Source organism: Trachypithecus francoisi, unplaced genomic scaffold (assembly GCF_009764315.1).
Source record: "Trachypithecus francoisi isolate TF-2019V2 unplaced genomic scaffold, Tfra_2.0 Contig01440, whole genome shotgun sequence".
Lineage (NCBI taxonomy): Eukaryota > Metazoa > Chordata > Mammalia > Primates > Cercopithecidae > Trachypithecus > Trachypithecus francoisi.
In genome coordinates, this window is record NW_022681431.1 from 5,027,702 (window position 1) to 5,041,927 (window position 14,226).

The 14,226-nt window shown below is 42.2% G+C and overlaps 2 protein-coding genes across 10 annotated transcripts in view; one reads left to right on the plus strand and one right to left on the minus strand.

The window, feature by feature from the left end:
* Nucleotides 1–3,492, plus strand: part of PDGFRL (platelet derived growth factor receptor like) — a 74,663-nt gene extending 71,171 nt beyond the window's left edge. Inside the window, exon 6 of one of the 2 annotated variants that reach the window (XM_033226304.1) lies at nt 2,975–3,492. In XM_033226304.1, the coding sequence (XP_033082195.1) occupies nt 2,975–3,163 (189 nt within the window). In that variant the 3' untranslated portion in view covers nt 3,164–3,492. The remainder of the gene's footprint in view (nt 1–2,974) is intronic. The other variant, XM_033226312.1, reaches the window with a different exon arrangement.
* Nucleotides 3,493–4,190: 698 nt separating this feature from the next.
* The window catches only part of MTUS1 (microtubule associated scaffold protein 1), a 159,872-nt gene continuing 149,836 nt past the window's right edge, over nt 4,191–14,226 (minus strand). For 7 of the 8 annotated variants that reach the window (XM_033226238.1, XM_033226266.1, XM_033226230.1 and 4 more), the window contains 5 exons: nt 13,728–13,801; nt 13,485–13,580; nt 10,137–10,253; nt 7,305–7,402; nt 4,191–6,485 (listed from right to left, as the gene is read on the minus strand). In XM_033226238.1, the coding sequence (XP_033082129.1) occupies nt 6,272–6,485; nt 7,305–7,402; nt 10,137–10,253; nt 13,485–13,580; nt 13,728–13,801 (599 nt within the window). In that variant the 3' untranslated portion in view covers nt 4,191–6,271. The remainder of the gene's footprint in view (nt 6,486–7,304; nt 7,403–10,136; nt 10,254–13,484; nt 13,581–13,727; nt 13,802–14,226) is intronic. The other variant, XM_033226256.1, reaches the window with a different exon arrangement.

Consider the following 14,226-nt stretch of genomic DNA (forward strand, 5'->3'; position numbering starts at 1 on the left):
TCTGAAGATTCTTTCCTTTGTGTTGACTTTAGATAACCTGATGACTATGTGCCTAGGATGATCTTTTTGTGATGAATTTCCCAGGTGTTCTTTGAGCTTCTTGTATTCAGATGTCTAGCTCTCTAGCAAGACTGGGGAAGTTTCCTTTGTTTATTCCCTCAAATACGTCTTCCAAACTTTTAGATTTCTCTTCTTCAGAAACACCAATTATTCTTAGGTTTGGTTGTTTAATACAATCCCAAGCTTCTTGGAGGCTTTGTTCATTCTTTTAAATTCTTTTTTCTTTGTCTTTGTTTGATTGGGTTAATTCAAAAAATCTGATGTTCGAGTTCTGAAATTCTTTCTTCTGCTTGTTCACTTCTATTGCTAAGACTTTCCGGTGTATTTTGCATTTCTCTAAGTGTGTCTTTCATTTCCAGAAATTTGTTTTTGCTATCTATTTCACTGAAGATTTTTCCCGTCATACCCTGTGTCTTTTTTGATTTAATTAAATTGGAGTTCACTTTTCTCTGATGCCTCCTTGGCTAGCTTAGTAACTGACCTTCTGAATTCTTTTTCTGGCAATTCAGGGATTTCTTTTTGGTTTGGATCAGTTGCTGGTGAGCTAGTGTGATCTTCTGGGGTATTAAAGAAACTTGTTTTGAAATATTACCAGAATTGTTTTACTGGTTCCTTCTCATTTGGTAGACTATGGTAGAGGGAAGATCTGGGGCTCAAGGGCTGCTGCCCATGGGGTGCTCTTGATGTAGTGCTCTCCCTGTTGCCCTGTGTGGCTTCCTGAGAGCCAAACTGCAGTGATTGTTATTTCTCTTCTGTATCTAGTCACCCAGCAGAGTTACTGGGCTCTGGGCTGGTACTGGGTGGTGCCTGCACAGAGTCCTATGATGTCTCAGGTCTCTCAGCCATGGATACCAGCACCTGCTCTGATGGAGGTGGCAGGCAAGTGAAATGGATGAACTCTGTGAGGGTCCTTAGTTGTAGTTTTGTTTATTGCACTAGTTTTGTGTTGGTTGGTCTCCTGCCAGGAGGTGGCACTTTAAAGAGAGCATTAGCTGTGGTAGTATAGGGAGGATCGGTGGTGGGCAGGACCCTAGAGCTTCCAAGAGATTATGTCCTTTGTCTTCGGCTACCAGGGTGGGTAGAAAAAGACCATTAGGTGGCGGCGGGGTAGGCGTGTCTGAGCTCAGACACTCTCCTTGGGCGGGTCTTGCTACATAGCTGCTGTTGGGAACGGGGGTGTGGTTCTCAGGCCAATGGACTTATGTTCCCCAGGGGATTAGGACTGCTCTGCTGTGTGGTGGAGGTCGCCAGCGAAGTGGGACAAAGCCAGCAGTTACAGGCCTCCCCCAGCTCCTATGTAGCCCAAAGGGCTGGTCTCACTCCCTCTGTCTCCGCCAACAGCACAGAGTTTGTTTCTAGGCAGTGGATGAGCAGGGTTGAGAACCTGCCCCAGGCTACCAGCCTCCCGGCTAAGAAAGCAAACAGGGCTTTCAGGTTCCACACCTGCTACCTGCCACAGTTTCTGTGCTATGTCTGCACTACTGCTTCAGTCCCTCACCTGAGTTCTGTCCAGGAAACTTTGTGTTTGGTCAAAATTGTTAGAAAGTTCAGCTAGAAGTTTCCTTCTCCCTGTGGTCTCTTCCCAGTTTCTCTGGTAGCCAGTTTCTCTGGTAGCCGGTTTCTCTGGTAGCCGGTTTCTCTGGTAGCCGGTTTCTCTGGTAGCCGGTTTCTCTGGTAGCCAGTTTCTCCGGTAGTCCTCTTCAAGGACCTCTATGAGACAAAGTCAGAAATGCTGGGGACTGAGACAGCTCACAGGGCTCTTCCTGCTGCTTCTTTCTACTGCTGTGTTTCACTTGGCTAGAGTGTTCTCTATACAAGCTGTGCCCATGGCAAGCTGCTCTAAGCAGACATCCACCAAGTGAGCATAGAAATAGACCATGCCGAAAAGGTGCTGTGAGGCCAGAGGTAATTGTAAAGTAGACTTCTCATAAAAGCAATTGCAGCATATTTAGCCCTTGTGCCTGTTTGGCTTGCTAAAATAACAGCTCTGCCACCAGCACGGAATAATCCCTCCGTTGCCAGAAGAGATTTGGCCTCCACAAGACACATTCAGTAGCTGACATCCTTCTGGCCTATGGGCTGTGATTGGTAGAAAATAACTGTCCCTGGGAATGGTGTTTTACCAGCCTCCTGGTACCAGGTACTTGATTATCAAAAGTGTTGGTCATACTTACAGGACATAGGTGGTTTTCAATAGAGGTGTTTTTTCTGGTTTGTTTTTCTTTTTTTCCCCCGCTCCTACATTGCTATTTGGTATTTTATGAGAAAAGGTATTCACTGAGTAATACTATGTTCTTCTCACCGGAGTTGGCTGAATGTCTCAAAAGTGACCATCTCACTTTCAAGAAATAGGGGTCATGTCATCTAGTACATTATCTTACCCATCCTTGGTACAATTTTTCTCCCACTGGAGTCCTAAGGGCACATTGACCTAATCATAGTTCTCCCTCTCGCAAATCTGAGCAATTGGGAGCTCCTAGTCATTTATACAGCGGGTGCTTTTTCAGGCTACTGACTTTCTCTTCTGTAGATAAGAACCACTTAGGAAAAGAAAATGGGCAATGTGAAGAACGAGGCCTGTGGAAAATTTTGTCCTTGCTTGTGCTTAATGCCAGTTCCACTTTCTTGGAGTTCTAAAAGCATACATTTTAGATTAAGTAAAAACGTATAGAAGAAAAGGGCAGAAAGACAGCGCCAAACAGCGTAATGAAATTCAAGGCTCTGTTTGGAAAAAATGCAGCCTAAAATGATTCCAGCGTAGAAGCGTCCACAGCGTATGAGCTATGCATACTAAAGTCTTTTATAAGCATGTGCTTTGCTCTTTGAAAGGAACACTCAACAGTGTTGGGTGAGTAGGAGCTGTTTACAGCAGCTTGTCCCTCGTGCTTCAGTCTGTGTGGGTGTCGTTAAACAGGATGAAAGGCCTGTGACGATCCAAGACACTTGGAGGCTGATCCACAGAGGACGGGGACACACCACGAGACTCTCCCAGAGCGTCATTACCGTGGAAGACTTTGAGACCATTGATGCAGGATATTACATTTGCACTGCTCAGAATCTTCAAGGACAGACCACAGTAGCTACCACTGTTGAGTTTTCCTGACTTGGAAAAGGAAGTGTAATGAACTTATAGACAGCCCATTTGTGTACACAGTCAGCTTTGGGGTTGTTTTTATTAGTGCTTTGCCAGAGGCTAATGTCAAGCACCAAACGCCAACCCCAGCATCTTGTGTGTCCGATCCAGACATCCAAACTAAAAGGAAGTCATCCAGTCTATTCACAGAAGTGTTAACTTTTCTAACAGAAAGCATGTATTTTGACTGCTTACCTACATACGTGTTCCTAGTTTTTATACATGTGTAAACAATTTTATATAATCATTTCTATTAAATGAGCAAGTTTTTATAAAGAATACAAAGTGGGATAAGTGTTTGTTAAGTTGGCTTAAAGTATATCCAAAAAGACGTGGTGGTGGTGATACGTGGGTCAGTACCAAGTATTCTCTTTTTATCACCACCACAATATATTAGAATTTTAAAATGTTCTAGATACAGTTCAACTACTTATCCACAAGCAACAACTCCAGATTCAAATGCTTAGAAATGTCATTTTGTCTTAGTAGCAACTTTAAAGCAAATGTGAGTTAATTTATGAAGGTATTGGAAAAAATCATGTATGCTTCATCTTTTTAAACTGCTGCACTCAAAGGTACTAATTCTAGATTAGTCTATTCAATAAGTACAGCATGTTTTTAGAAGTTTAGCTTTCAATATGAAATAGATGCATAGATTGAGAACATTCAACTTTTAGACTTTTTTTCACCATATTCAAAAATATTTACCAAGTTTGTCCAATTTTCTTACATAGCAGAAATTGTTAAAATCAGCCAAAATTTATTTCTCAAACAAACACAGATAGCTTTTAATTTAGAAAAGAAGAGCTTAGCCCTAACTAACTCCTCTAGCTCTGTGAGCCAAGTTTCAACCCATGACCAATTATGTGGTTGCAGTGGAAATTCCTGGGAAATAAACTAAGAGGAGATACGATCTTTACTGTGCTGTCAAAGGGCTGTAAGTCTGAAGAATGTAAAACTGAAGAATTTGAAGAATGAAGTAGGTCAGAGAATGCAATTCTTGAGTATTCCAGCATTATTTATTTGATCAAAGTAAAATACACTTTCCATCACTACAAACTGAGCACAACTACAGTTGTCTACACATCCATATTTTTGACGTGCTCACATTTTGCATTCTACATGAAACATTTGGTTTAAACAAAATCTTAGAAGTTCTCTATTTTGTTTCCTATCTTCTCTCCTGTTCTCTGCCATCCTCGGAAGACGTTTTGTATTAACTGCTATGAGATTTATTTCCCCGTCACATAATATGGAGGATGGCAGGGAACAACACAAGATTTACCATGTGTAGGGGATGAATGGCAAACCCAACTTTGGCTAATGTCACTGAGAACTTGGAAGCGTGAGCAGAAATATCCCAGAAAGTGGCAGTGACCCTACATTTCCTTTTATCAGAAGCAAACATGGAAGGTTACATACATGATAAACTATTGGAAGTTAAAGACTTAAGACACACAGTCACTAATTTAAAAGAACATGCAACATGGTATCAACTTGCTATGTAGTGTACAAGTAAATGAACCAAATATCCACCTCTAGTATCCTGGATCTCTTCTTCCTACAGCGGTTATTTGTACAGCCACTGAAGGTTGATTAGTAAATACTGACATCACAATGTTGACACATGCAGGGAGTGGGAGATAAAGCAACAGTTCTTCCTTCCACCTTTTCCAAAGTCTCACGATTAGGGGAGGTAATAAGTGTTGGAAAGAAACTGAAATGCAACTTGGAGGAGAGTTGGACAAGCCACATTTTCCACTCGTCAGCGGGCCACTGTGCTACTAAAGACAGAGGGACTCCTCAAAGGGTACCTGAAAAATGAGCGTGATCCTCCCAGACTGTTTTCTTCTATCAAATACTGCATCATCGGTAAGCACAGAATCCTACCTTTCTTAATTATACTAGCCCAATGACTTCCTTTTTCTCATTCTTTATTCTAAGATTTCCCAAAATCTGTAGTATCACATCCAGGCTTTAGTTTATTTGGAAAGTGGTTTCAGCACCTGGAAGATGAGCTGGCTCTGGGGCTCTGGAAAATCATATTCCTTGATCCTTATCCCAGAGAAATGGACGCAGGAGGTAGAAGGTTTGCTTTTGTGGCTCTGGATGGTGGAGAAAGGTAAAAGGAAAAAGAAAATAATGGGAGAGAAGAAGACAGGTTAAATCTGCAAGGATAGATTAAGGTAAACATAAGGCGGAAAAACCCATTGGTACTGCCCTTTTTCTTTTTACAGTTTTTTTTTTTAATAGAAAAATCAGGATTCTACATTTACACACAGCCTGAGAAAATGAATAACAGGATAGTGCTTGTTAAGCTCACATGGGTAAGTAAAAAATCTACAGAAAAATCTAGTTTCAACTGACATGGCTGAACACTGAAAAACTGCCAAGAAGTTACCCCCAGAAGATACAGAGAATGTACAGACAGGGACAAGTCAAAGCTTTTCCTGTTCACCCTCTCCCTACCCTGTTACAGGGCTGCGCAGAGTTGGTGGCAGATGATCGTAATTCAAGCAACTATTGCTTTTTCTTCTATGGCTTTGGCTGAAATGTATATGCTGATTATTTGATTAGTACATATCCAGATATATTCAGATTTTGACATTTAATACACAGCCAAGGAGGCTGCATCAGACACATGACACTGTGACACCCATTTCATTCACACCCCCCCACCCCCACAGTCAGACTAAAAACTCACAAGAAGGTGTCTGTGGTGAAGAACATTACAAAGGTTATAAATCTTTATCTTAATAGGCCCCTGAGAGTTTTTCCCCCTATGCTTAGGTGAAAAAGGCAATGAACAAGACGCTCTCGTTCTTTAAGTGCTTTGTGCAACAACGTCCGTGTCGATGCCGAAATCTTTTTTTGGAGGAATCTTTTGGATGGAGGCAAAAGTCTTCCTCCAGAGTTCCAGTCTCAGAAGCTGCTGATTCCGGCGGTGGTGACGCTCCAGTTATCCTACGGTGATCACACGTGTGCTGCTATACCTCTGTGCCCACGTTCCTCATTGGGGTCAGTCCTGCAGACCTGTATCAAAACGCTTTCAGAGAGTCTGTGGACTCTGGGGAGGCATCATCTGGGCGAAATGCTGGGGCTGGGGAAAGAGCCCGAATTCCTTGGCGACTGGAAAGGGATGGCAGAGGACGTGGGGGATCTCTTGGGGCTACACAGGTCCCCATTGTGCAGCTTCCACAGAAGCTCCTCATTTTCCATGGAGAGTCGCTTGTTGACTTTTGACTCCTTCTCTAGAGATTCTTGCAGAACAGCCTGCTCTGTGGAAAGTTGCCTTGGAGAAAAAAAAAGCCAGAAACCATGTACATCTATGTAAAAAAATAACTTGAAAAACTTTTCTTAGCATTTGAAATTTTGGAGTCCAAAATTATTCCTTTGGGATAAAACAGAATCCTGCACAAGGTCACAGGTATTTGGCTGGCTAAGAAACACAAATACTGGCTGGACTTTGTGGCTCATGCCTGTAATCCCGGCACCTTGGGAGGCCAAGGTGGGTGGATAACTTGAGGCCAGGAGTTCGAGACCAACTTGGGCAACATGGCAACACTGTGTCTCTATTAAAAATACAAAAATTAGCCAAGCATGGTGACATGTGCCCGTAGTCCCAGCTACTCAGGAGGCTGAAATGGGAGGATTGCTTGAGCCCAGGAGGCGGAGGCTGCAGGAAGCTAAGTTCCCACCACTGTACTGCAGCCTGGGCAACAGAGTGAGACCTCATCTCAACTTTTTGGGCAATTTCATAGTAGGCTGAGTGCCACTTTTGCAAATATTCAATATGTTTTATGACTGTCTTATGCTGGGGGCTGTTTTCTATTTGGTTTTGTATTGCTGCTCTTTGTCTGAAAGCATTCTCAGAGGCAGCCAGAGGCCGTGGGAGCAGGCTTGCTGGCCTGGGTCTCAGTGTATAGTCCAGGTCACTTTGGTAAAAGCATGAACTATTACCATCACATTTTCCAGAAAGAAATCAATGCCCCTTCAACCATCTGCTTCCATCATATTTCCAGGAGGTGCAGGGGTAGAGCGTGTCCAGAAAGCACACTGGATGTGCAAGGGAGGGGGGAGCTCAGGAGAAACGTCATTGTTTACTTTTTACCTTGAAATTTCCATGTGCTTGTCCATCCGAGCTTTTAATTCTTCATTCTCCTGCTGGAATCGCTTCAATTTGTCAACCAGTGCTGTGTTGTTGTCCACCTTGGCATACACAAGAATTCCCACATTTATACAATATTAAAAACACACCTCATTTCTTAAGACACCTCATGACATAAGCACACTTTGGAGATTTAATTAAGGAAAATACAACACGGTATTAAAATATTTACACACTAACATACCGAAAAAGATTTTCAAACAGCAAAACAGAGCAGCTGGGTCTTCTTAAAACGTGTGCCAGGCCACTTCAATACTGATACAAGTGGGGAACAGATTTGTTCCAGGCTACATTGTTTTGGCATTCTCTAAGAATTGGTGCCTCTTTCTGTTTCAATGTGAAATAAACCCTGCAGCCAGACTGCCCACACTTATCAAAGCTTATATATCTTCTTATGAAGTGAATTTTGCAGAAGGAAAAAAAAAAAAAAGATTCCCACGTCTGATGAAAACTCATAGGCCAACAATTCGCAGTCCCTGGCAGTGTTTACTATGGACTTGAACTCAGTTTCATCGTAATTCTTCAGCATTTGCCTCTGAGTGGCCACACAAAGCTGGAATTGGACAGAGCTCTCAGAGCGTCCCATCAAAGAAGTAACACTCTGAGTCTCCTCAGGTCAGCTGAAGAGAGGTCTGTTCTGCTGGCCTGTGCAGGCTGAACTTGCAAGGCAAACAGACTGATCAGCTGAGAGATGATAAGATGCCTGCGGACATTCAGTCACTTAACATGATGAAGACCGGCCTCCATCCCCCACTCACTGTCTAAAGGTAAGGTTTTAGGAAGAGGCGATATTATAGGTCCATCAGAATGAAGTCTAAGCCCCTTGTCCTTGTAGCAGGACTAATGCACTTTGAGTATGGTGCTTAGTTTGGAGCCCGGTTGTTCTTAAGACATCCTATTATCCAGAAGCAGCGCACCACAAGCCGTTCAGGTGAAATAACTTTCCAGAAAATGAGCCTAAACACTGAGTAATTAGGAAGAAATCCCAGATAAAACAATGTGGAAAACCCTGGAATTCGAGACTGGGAGGTACTGTCCTTTATCATCTCATCCTAGGGAAACTAGTCCTGATCATGGCACAGAGCTGATGATGGGCAGTGCTAGTTTCATGGGAAAGTCATCTTAGAAAACTTCCTGTGCTTCTCTCTTAATTTCATCAGAGGCCTGTCATTTACAAATATGAAGGGAACGGTGGGTTTCCCTGTCATTGTGTCAACCCATTCTTCCACACATACACAATGCAAGGCTGACAGATACTATCAGGATACCTCTGGGGCATGGCAAGAAACAAATACTAGATCAACACAAATTAAATGTGTCGTTAAGTTTACAGCATAGTCTGTTCTATTGCGCATGATGTTTTGAAAGTTTTGATGCATGAATGGCGTATGGTGTCACTATTAACAGGATTATCTGAGTCACCTCTGACTACCATTGAGAAGATACCAGACTCGCTGGAACAGACGACCTTTGGCAGGAACTGGTATGTATACTACTAGGTTGGGCCCATTAATAACCATGAGTTCCTTTCCTTCCTTTACAAAAATTTCCTGGTAATTCAGAGTGCTTGTATATCCACACAGAGGCTTGGCTGTTACCTCCCTCAACAGAAATCATAGTATCCAGGAGAAAACCAACCCCTAAACCAACACAAACCAAACAGTAGAGAGGTTCCCCGTGCCCCCTACTGTCCAGGGCTGGTTTGGGTTTGAATGAGGCACTTGAAGCCTGAGTCACTCATCATGTGGGGAGAAGAGGCCAGCAGCACGCAGCAGCTGCACGGTCAACAGCAAAGGCACTGCGAGGGTTGGGATCACTTAACCTGCCTTGCCAAGCTCTGCCAGCTTGGTTCAAGTCCTGGCTGGCAGCAGCTCTGTTTCAGAAGACTGATACTGAACACTGAACATGCCATGCGCACACACGGTTCTGGACAGACTCCTCATAAGCTAACATCATTCTCTGTCCTAGAGACTGCAAACTGAATGTTATTCATAGTTTTGGTAACACTTGCTACTTGTTCAAATGGATTCATCTTATTACAGCACTTTTTTTTTTTTTTTTTAGACTGTCTTGCTATGTCACCCAGGCTGGAATGCACTGGCGCCATCTCACCTCAGTGCAGCCGCCACCTCCCCAGTAGCTGGGATTACAGGCACCCACCACCACACCCTGCTCATTTTTATATTTTTAGTAGAGACAGGGTTTCACCATGTTGGCCAGGCTGGTCTCGAACTCCTCACCTCAAGTGACCCGCCTGCCTCAACTTCCCTAAACTGTGGGATTACGGGAATGAGCCACTGCGCCCAGCCCGTAATTCTTTCATCACATGCTAATTCACAAGAAGCAAGATGAAGAATTTTGATCGTATTGCTTCACTGGGATTGATTTCTATTAAACATATCCAACTGCTTTGGACCTAAGAAACCTGTCCAGGGTGGGTGGTATATTAAAGTACTGATTTTACATAGATATTTAAACACTTTTCTTATGCAGGTGAGGATTCAACATACCACTGAAATGTAAGCCTGATTTGTTTGTTGTAGTTTTTCCAAGGACTGGGTGCTGTTTTACACGTTCCTTGAAAAAGAAAACATTCTAGGAGGCAGCCATGAATAAATATTGAACAAACTTGGCAAAGAAAATGTAAAGTTTATCTTTCGTATAATTTCTAAATATCTTCAGGAGCAGTTACCTCCATAGTTCTAAAACGCAGGGCTCAATTTCACAGATATTACCCTATTTGTAAGATCCTCATTCATTCTGAAGGAAACATACCAGTTTCTCCATTTTCATTAACTTGATGTCCTGTTGATGCAGTTTCTCATTCTTGATCTCTAACACAGCTTTCAGGCTTTCTAACTCCTGTTCCAGGTACATGATCTGAGGATTTTTCTGGAAAGGACACAGCAAGATACTGCTCTTATTCCACACACTCACATAGTTCAAATTCTTAAAGAATCTTTGATTAGATTTAGACATTAGACAAGCAGTAAGAGACAGATGTTCATCATCTTAGAGGAATTTCAAAGAAAGAGGTGAAAAAGAAGAGCACCTTAAGTCAAAGACTGGTCCTAATACTGAAAACAAACATTTCACTCATTTATCAGTAGGTTAATATGCAAAAACGTGAGGTGCATCAAACATGTTATTGTAATCAAGAGAAAAACTATTGCTTACATACAAAACAATCTTGGCTGGCGATGAGGCTATCTATAAGACAGTTACTGGCATTTGCCAGGAGAAAAGGGAACAACAGTTATCTCCTACCAAACAAACTATCAGGAAAGAAAAAGCAGTGCATTATACCACTCTCTGGAAAGCAACAGAGATAACCACATCCTGAGTCTATGGATTTTTGTTATGATGGAGCTACGCTGACCAGGCCATACTTCTAGGGCAGACATAATACTATCATTTTATATTGCGACACCCCAGTACCTACACGGCATGGAGTACGTAGCCTACTAAAATTTCTCTCCAAAAATTACAAAAGTTTGCCAGGCATAGTGGCATGCGCCTACAGTCTCAGCTACTCAGGAGGCTGAGGCAGGAGGATCAACTGAGCCGGGAGGTCAAGGCTGCAGTGAACTGTGAATGCACCACTGCATTCCAGCCTGGTGGCAGAACAAGACCCTGTCTCAAAAACACAAAACTCTCCAAAATAAACGCTACATCATGGGAGGCGTCCTTTGAGAGCACACCATTTATGTGGATTCCTCACCACCGCCCACCCACTCCTTGCTTTATTCGTGGAAATTCAACTAAACAATCCAGAATGTATGCTACAGAAGAACAGCTAAAGTCCACTGATCAGATATGTTTAATGAAGGAACATCTTAGATTAAGAGTCAGTGGTGTGGATCATCAAGCTTATCTGCCGGGGCAGTGGTTTCTGCTCTGGACAAATCCTTAGGGAGAATCCAGGAAGGGGCCTTCGGGGATTACTTAATCCAAATCCCTTACTTCACACAGAAAGAGGAAACATGTTGCATGGGTTAAGCGACCTACTCAGGCAAGATCAGGAAAGCTTCCAGAGCTGGAAAGGGTCAGGGCAGGGACTAATACTCAGATCTTCACGTCTAGGTTCCTTAGATAGTTCCCTGAGGCTGGGAGAGGTATGCGTGTCTAGGTGTGGGGGTGGGATGAGGAGAGGCTGGTTAATGCATACAAACATACAGTGAGACAGAGGAATAGGTTCTGTGTTCAGTAACACAGCACGGTGACTATAGTTAATATACTGTGTATTTCAAAATAGCTACAAGAGAAGACAGGAAATGTTCCAAACAAAGAAATGATACAGATGATGGACCCTCAACACCCTGACTTGGGCATTACACAGTCTATGACTGTCTCAGCACATCACATGTACCCTGTAAATACATACAAATACTAAGTATCAATTTTAAAATTTCATATATTTTATACAGTGTTATCCTTGTACATAGGATTTTTTTTTTTAACCTTGAAAATAGTGAATCCTACCTCATTTTTGTTAGAGGGAAAAGGCATAACTTACCGTCAGTTTTAAAATTAGAGCGTTTACAAGACTTGTACCCTCTGCATTTTCTCCTCCTCGTCTGCCAGCCCGTCCCTTTCTCCTGGACTACAGTCAGACGCACTCTCTTTTGCCGCAGCCTCAGCATGCTTACGTGGCAGAAGCAGTTGGATGCTTCTGTGTTCCTCAGTCTGACTCTGCCTTAGCTTTTCAAAAGCAGCTGCAGTAGAAGAATCCCCTTTGTGTACCGGAGGCTCTTTCAAACCTGTTTCCTGAGCCATCAGTAAGGTTTACACCCGGCATATCCCTGCATATATATAAGCCTAGATTTTGTCTGAAATCACTGACTCTTCCTAAGAATCTTCTAGAATAAATAGCTTTGAAGTTTCTTCGAATATAAGCTCATCTAATATTATCAAATAGCTAGAGGGTCTCCCAATGAGATTATTAGCAGAAGGTCTCCCTGAGAGATCCGCATATGCACTTCCAGAGCTGGCCAGAGATTTAAGTGGAGAAAAGCTTGCTTCAGCAGTCCCAGAGCATAAACATGGAATGAAAATGGTGGTACTAAAGGCAGAAGCAGCCAGGAAAAAAATTTTTTTTCAAAAAGACAAAAAAAGGTTGGAGGAAGGCAGGGGAGAAAGGACAAATGTGCCAACAGAAATTTCAGCTTCCAAGAGATTTGTACTTTTCAGAAGTGACATTTATCCATATGATGAAATATTATTCATCCATAAAAAGAAATGAAATACTGAGATAGGCTAAACCACGGATGAACCTTGGAAACTTTCTACTAAGTAAAAGATGCTAGTCTTAAAGGACCACATGTTGTACAATCAACCTTTTGTATTAATTCCTTAGAATAAGTAAATCCGTAGAGATAGAAAGTAGACTGGGGATAGCCTGGTGCTGGGGAATTTGAGGGAAATGGGGAGTGACTGCTAATAGGTCCAGGGTTCCTTTTGGGGGTGATAAAAATGTTCTAGAATGAAGTACCGGTGACCGATGGACAACTTTATGAATATGCTAAAAGCCACTGAATTTTACATTTTAAAAGAGTGAACTTTTCCTGGCCAATGTGGTGAAACCCCGTTTCTACTGAAAATACAAAAATTAGCTGGGCATGGTGACGTGTGCTTGTAATCCCAGTTACTCGGGAGGGTGAGGCAGGAGAATCGCTTGAACTAGGGAGTCGGAGGTTGCAGTGAGCCAAGATTGTGCCACTGTACTCCAGCTTGGGTGACAGAGTGAGACTCCATCTCAAAAAAAAAAAAAAAGAGTGAACTTTGTAGTTTGTAAATTACATCTCAATACAGTGATTTTTTCTTAAAAAAATAAGGTGTTGACATAAAACCCTAATCCTAATTGGCAGTTTCCTTCCTTTTCTACAGGTATTAGCTTAGACCACCAGAAACATCCTGGACTTCATGTGTATGTCAGATTTTAGGATGGTAAAACAAGACACCAGTAAGCAAAGAAGCTCTTTTACACACCTTAGAAAGCACATTGCCAGACATGAAAAGGATTCCAAACCTGTGTTATTTCTCTGGCTGCTGAGTACTTAAATGACTCTAAAAGGCAATTAAGAAGAAAAATTCCATCCTGATAAAGGAGCACACACAACTTACTAAATTTGCTTTCTCTCTTGCTATTCTTTTTTGTTCTTCTGATTTCAGTTTTTCATTTAAAGCATCATTTTCACTCTTCAGATCACTGATTTGCTTCTAAAACACAAAACAATGAAATGTGGAACATAAGTTAATAAGAAGACCCCAGAAACTCAGCATATATACACAGAAACATTAAAACCAAACAAAATCAAAAATGATCATTTTTTTGTGGGGGATGCTGGGATATTGGCATTCACCCACCTCTAGCGATTCCTGCTTCTCAGAAAGTAAATCTTCAAGTGATTTCTTTTCTATTTCATGGCCTTTCTTAATTTCTGGGAAGATAAGAGGATATTTTTGAGACAGTAACATTCTATAAGATCAATGTACTCTACAACGGTGAAGGCACATAGATGCAGGGGTTGACAAGGAAGCCATATGATGTTACTTTCCATCTATGGTATGCTTTTATGTAAACTGGCCATCTGTTCTCAAAATAGGCTTGAGAGGTGGGTAGACATTCCCATTTTATGACTGAGAGCACTGAGGCCCACCAAGGCCCACAGAGGCCATGCAACCTTAGGAAAACACTGAGTGCCATTTCAGGGCAGGCTCTCATAAATGCCACTCCAGACTCCTGGTCTGGAAACCCTGTGCTCTCCTGAATTTCCTCTTCATGACCTAAACGTTAAGTCTATAATTACACTCATTTCTAGCAGGAAGGAAGAAAAACAATGTTTCCTAAAAGTGTGCCCAGAGC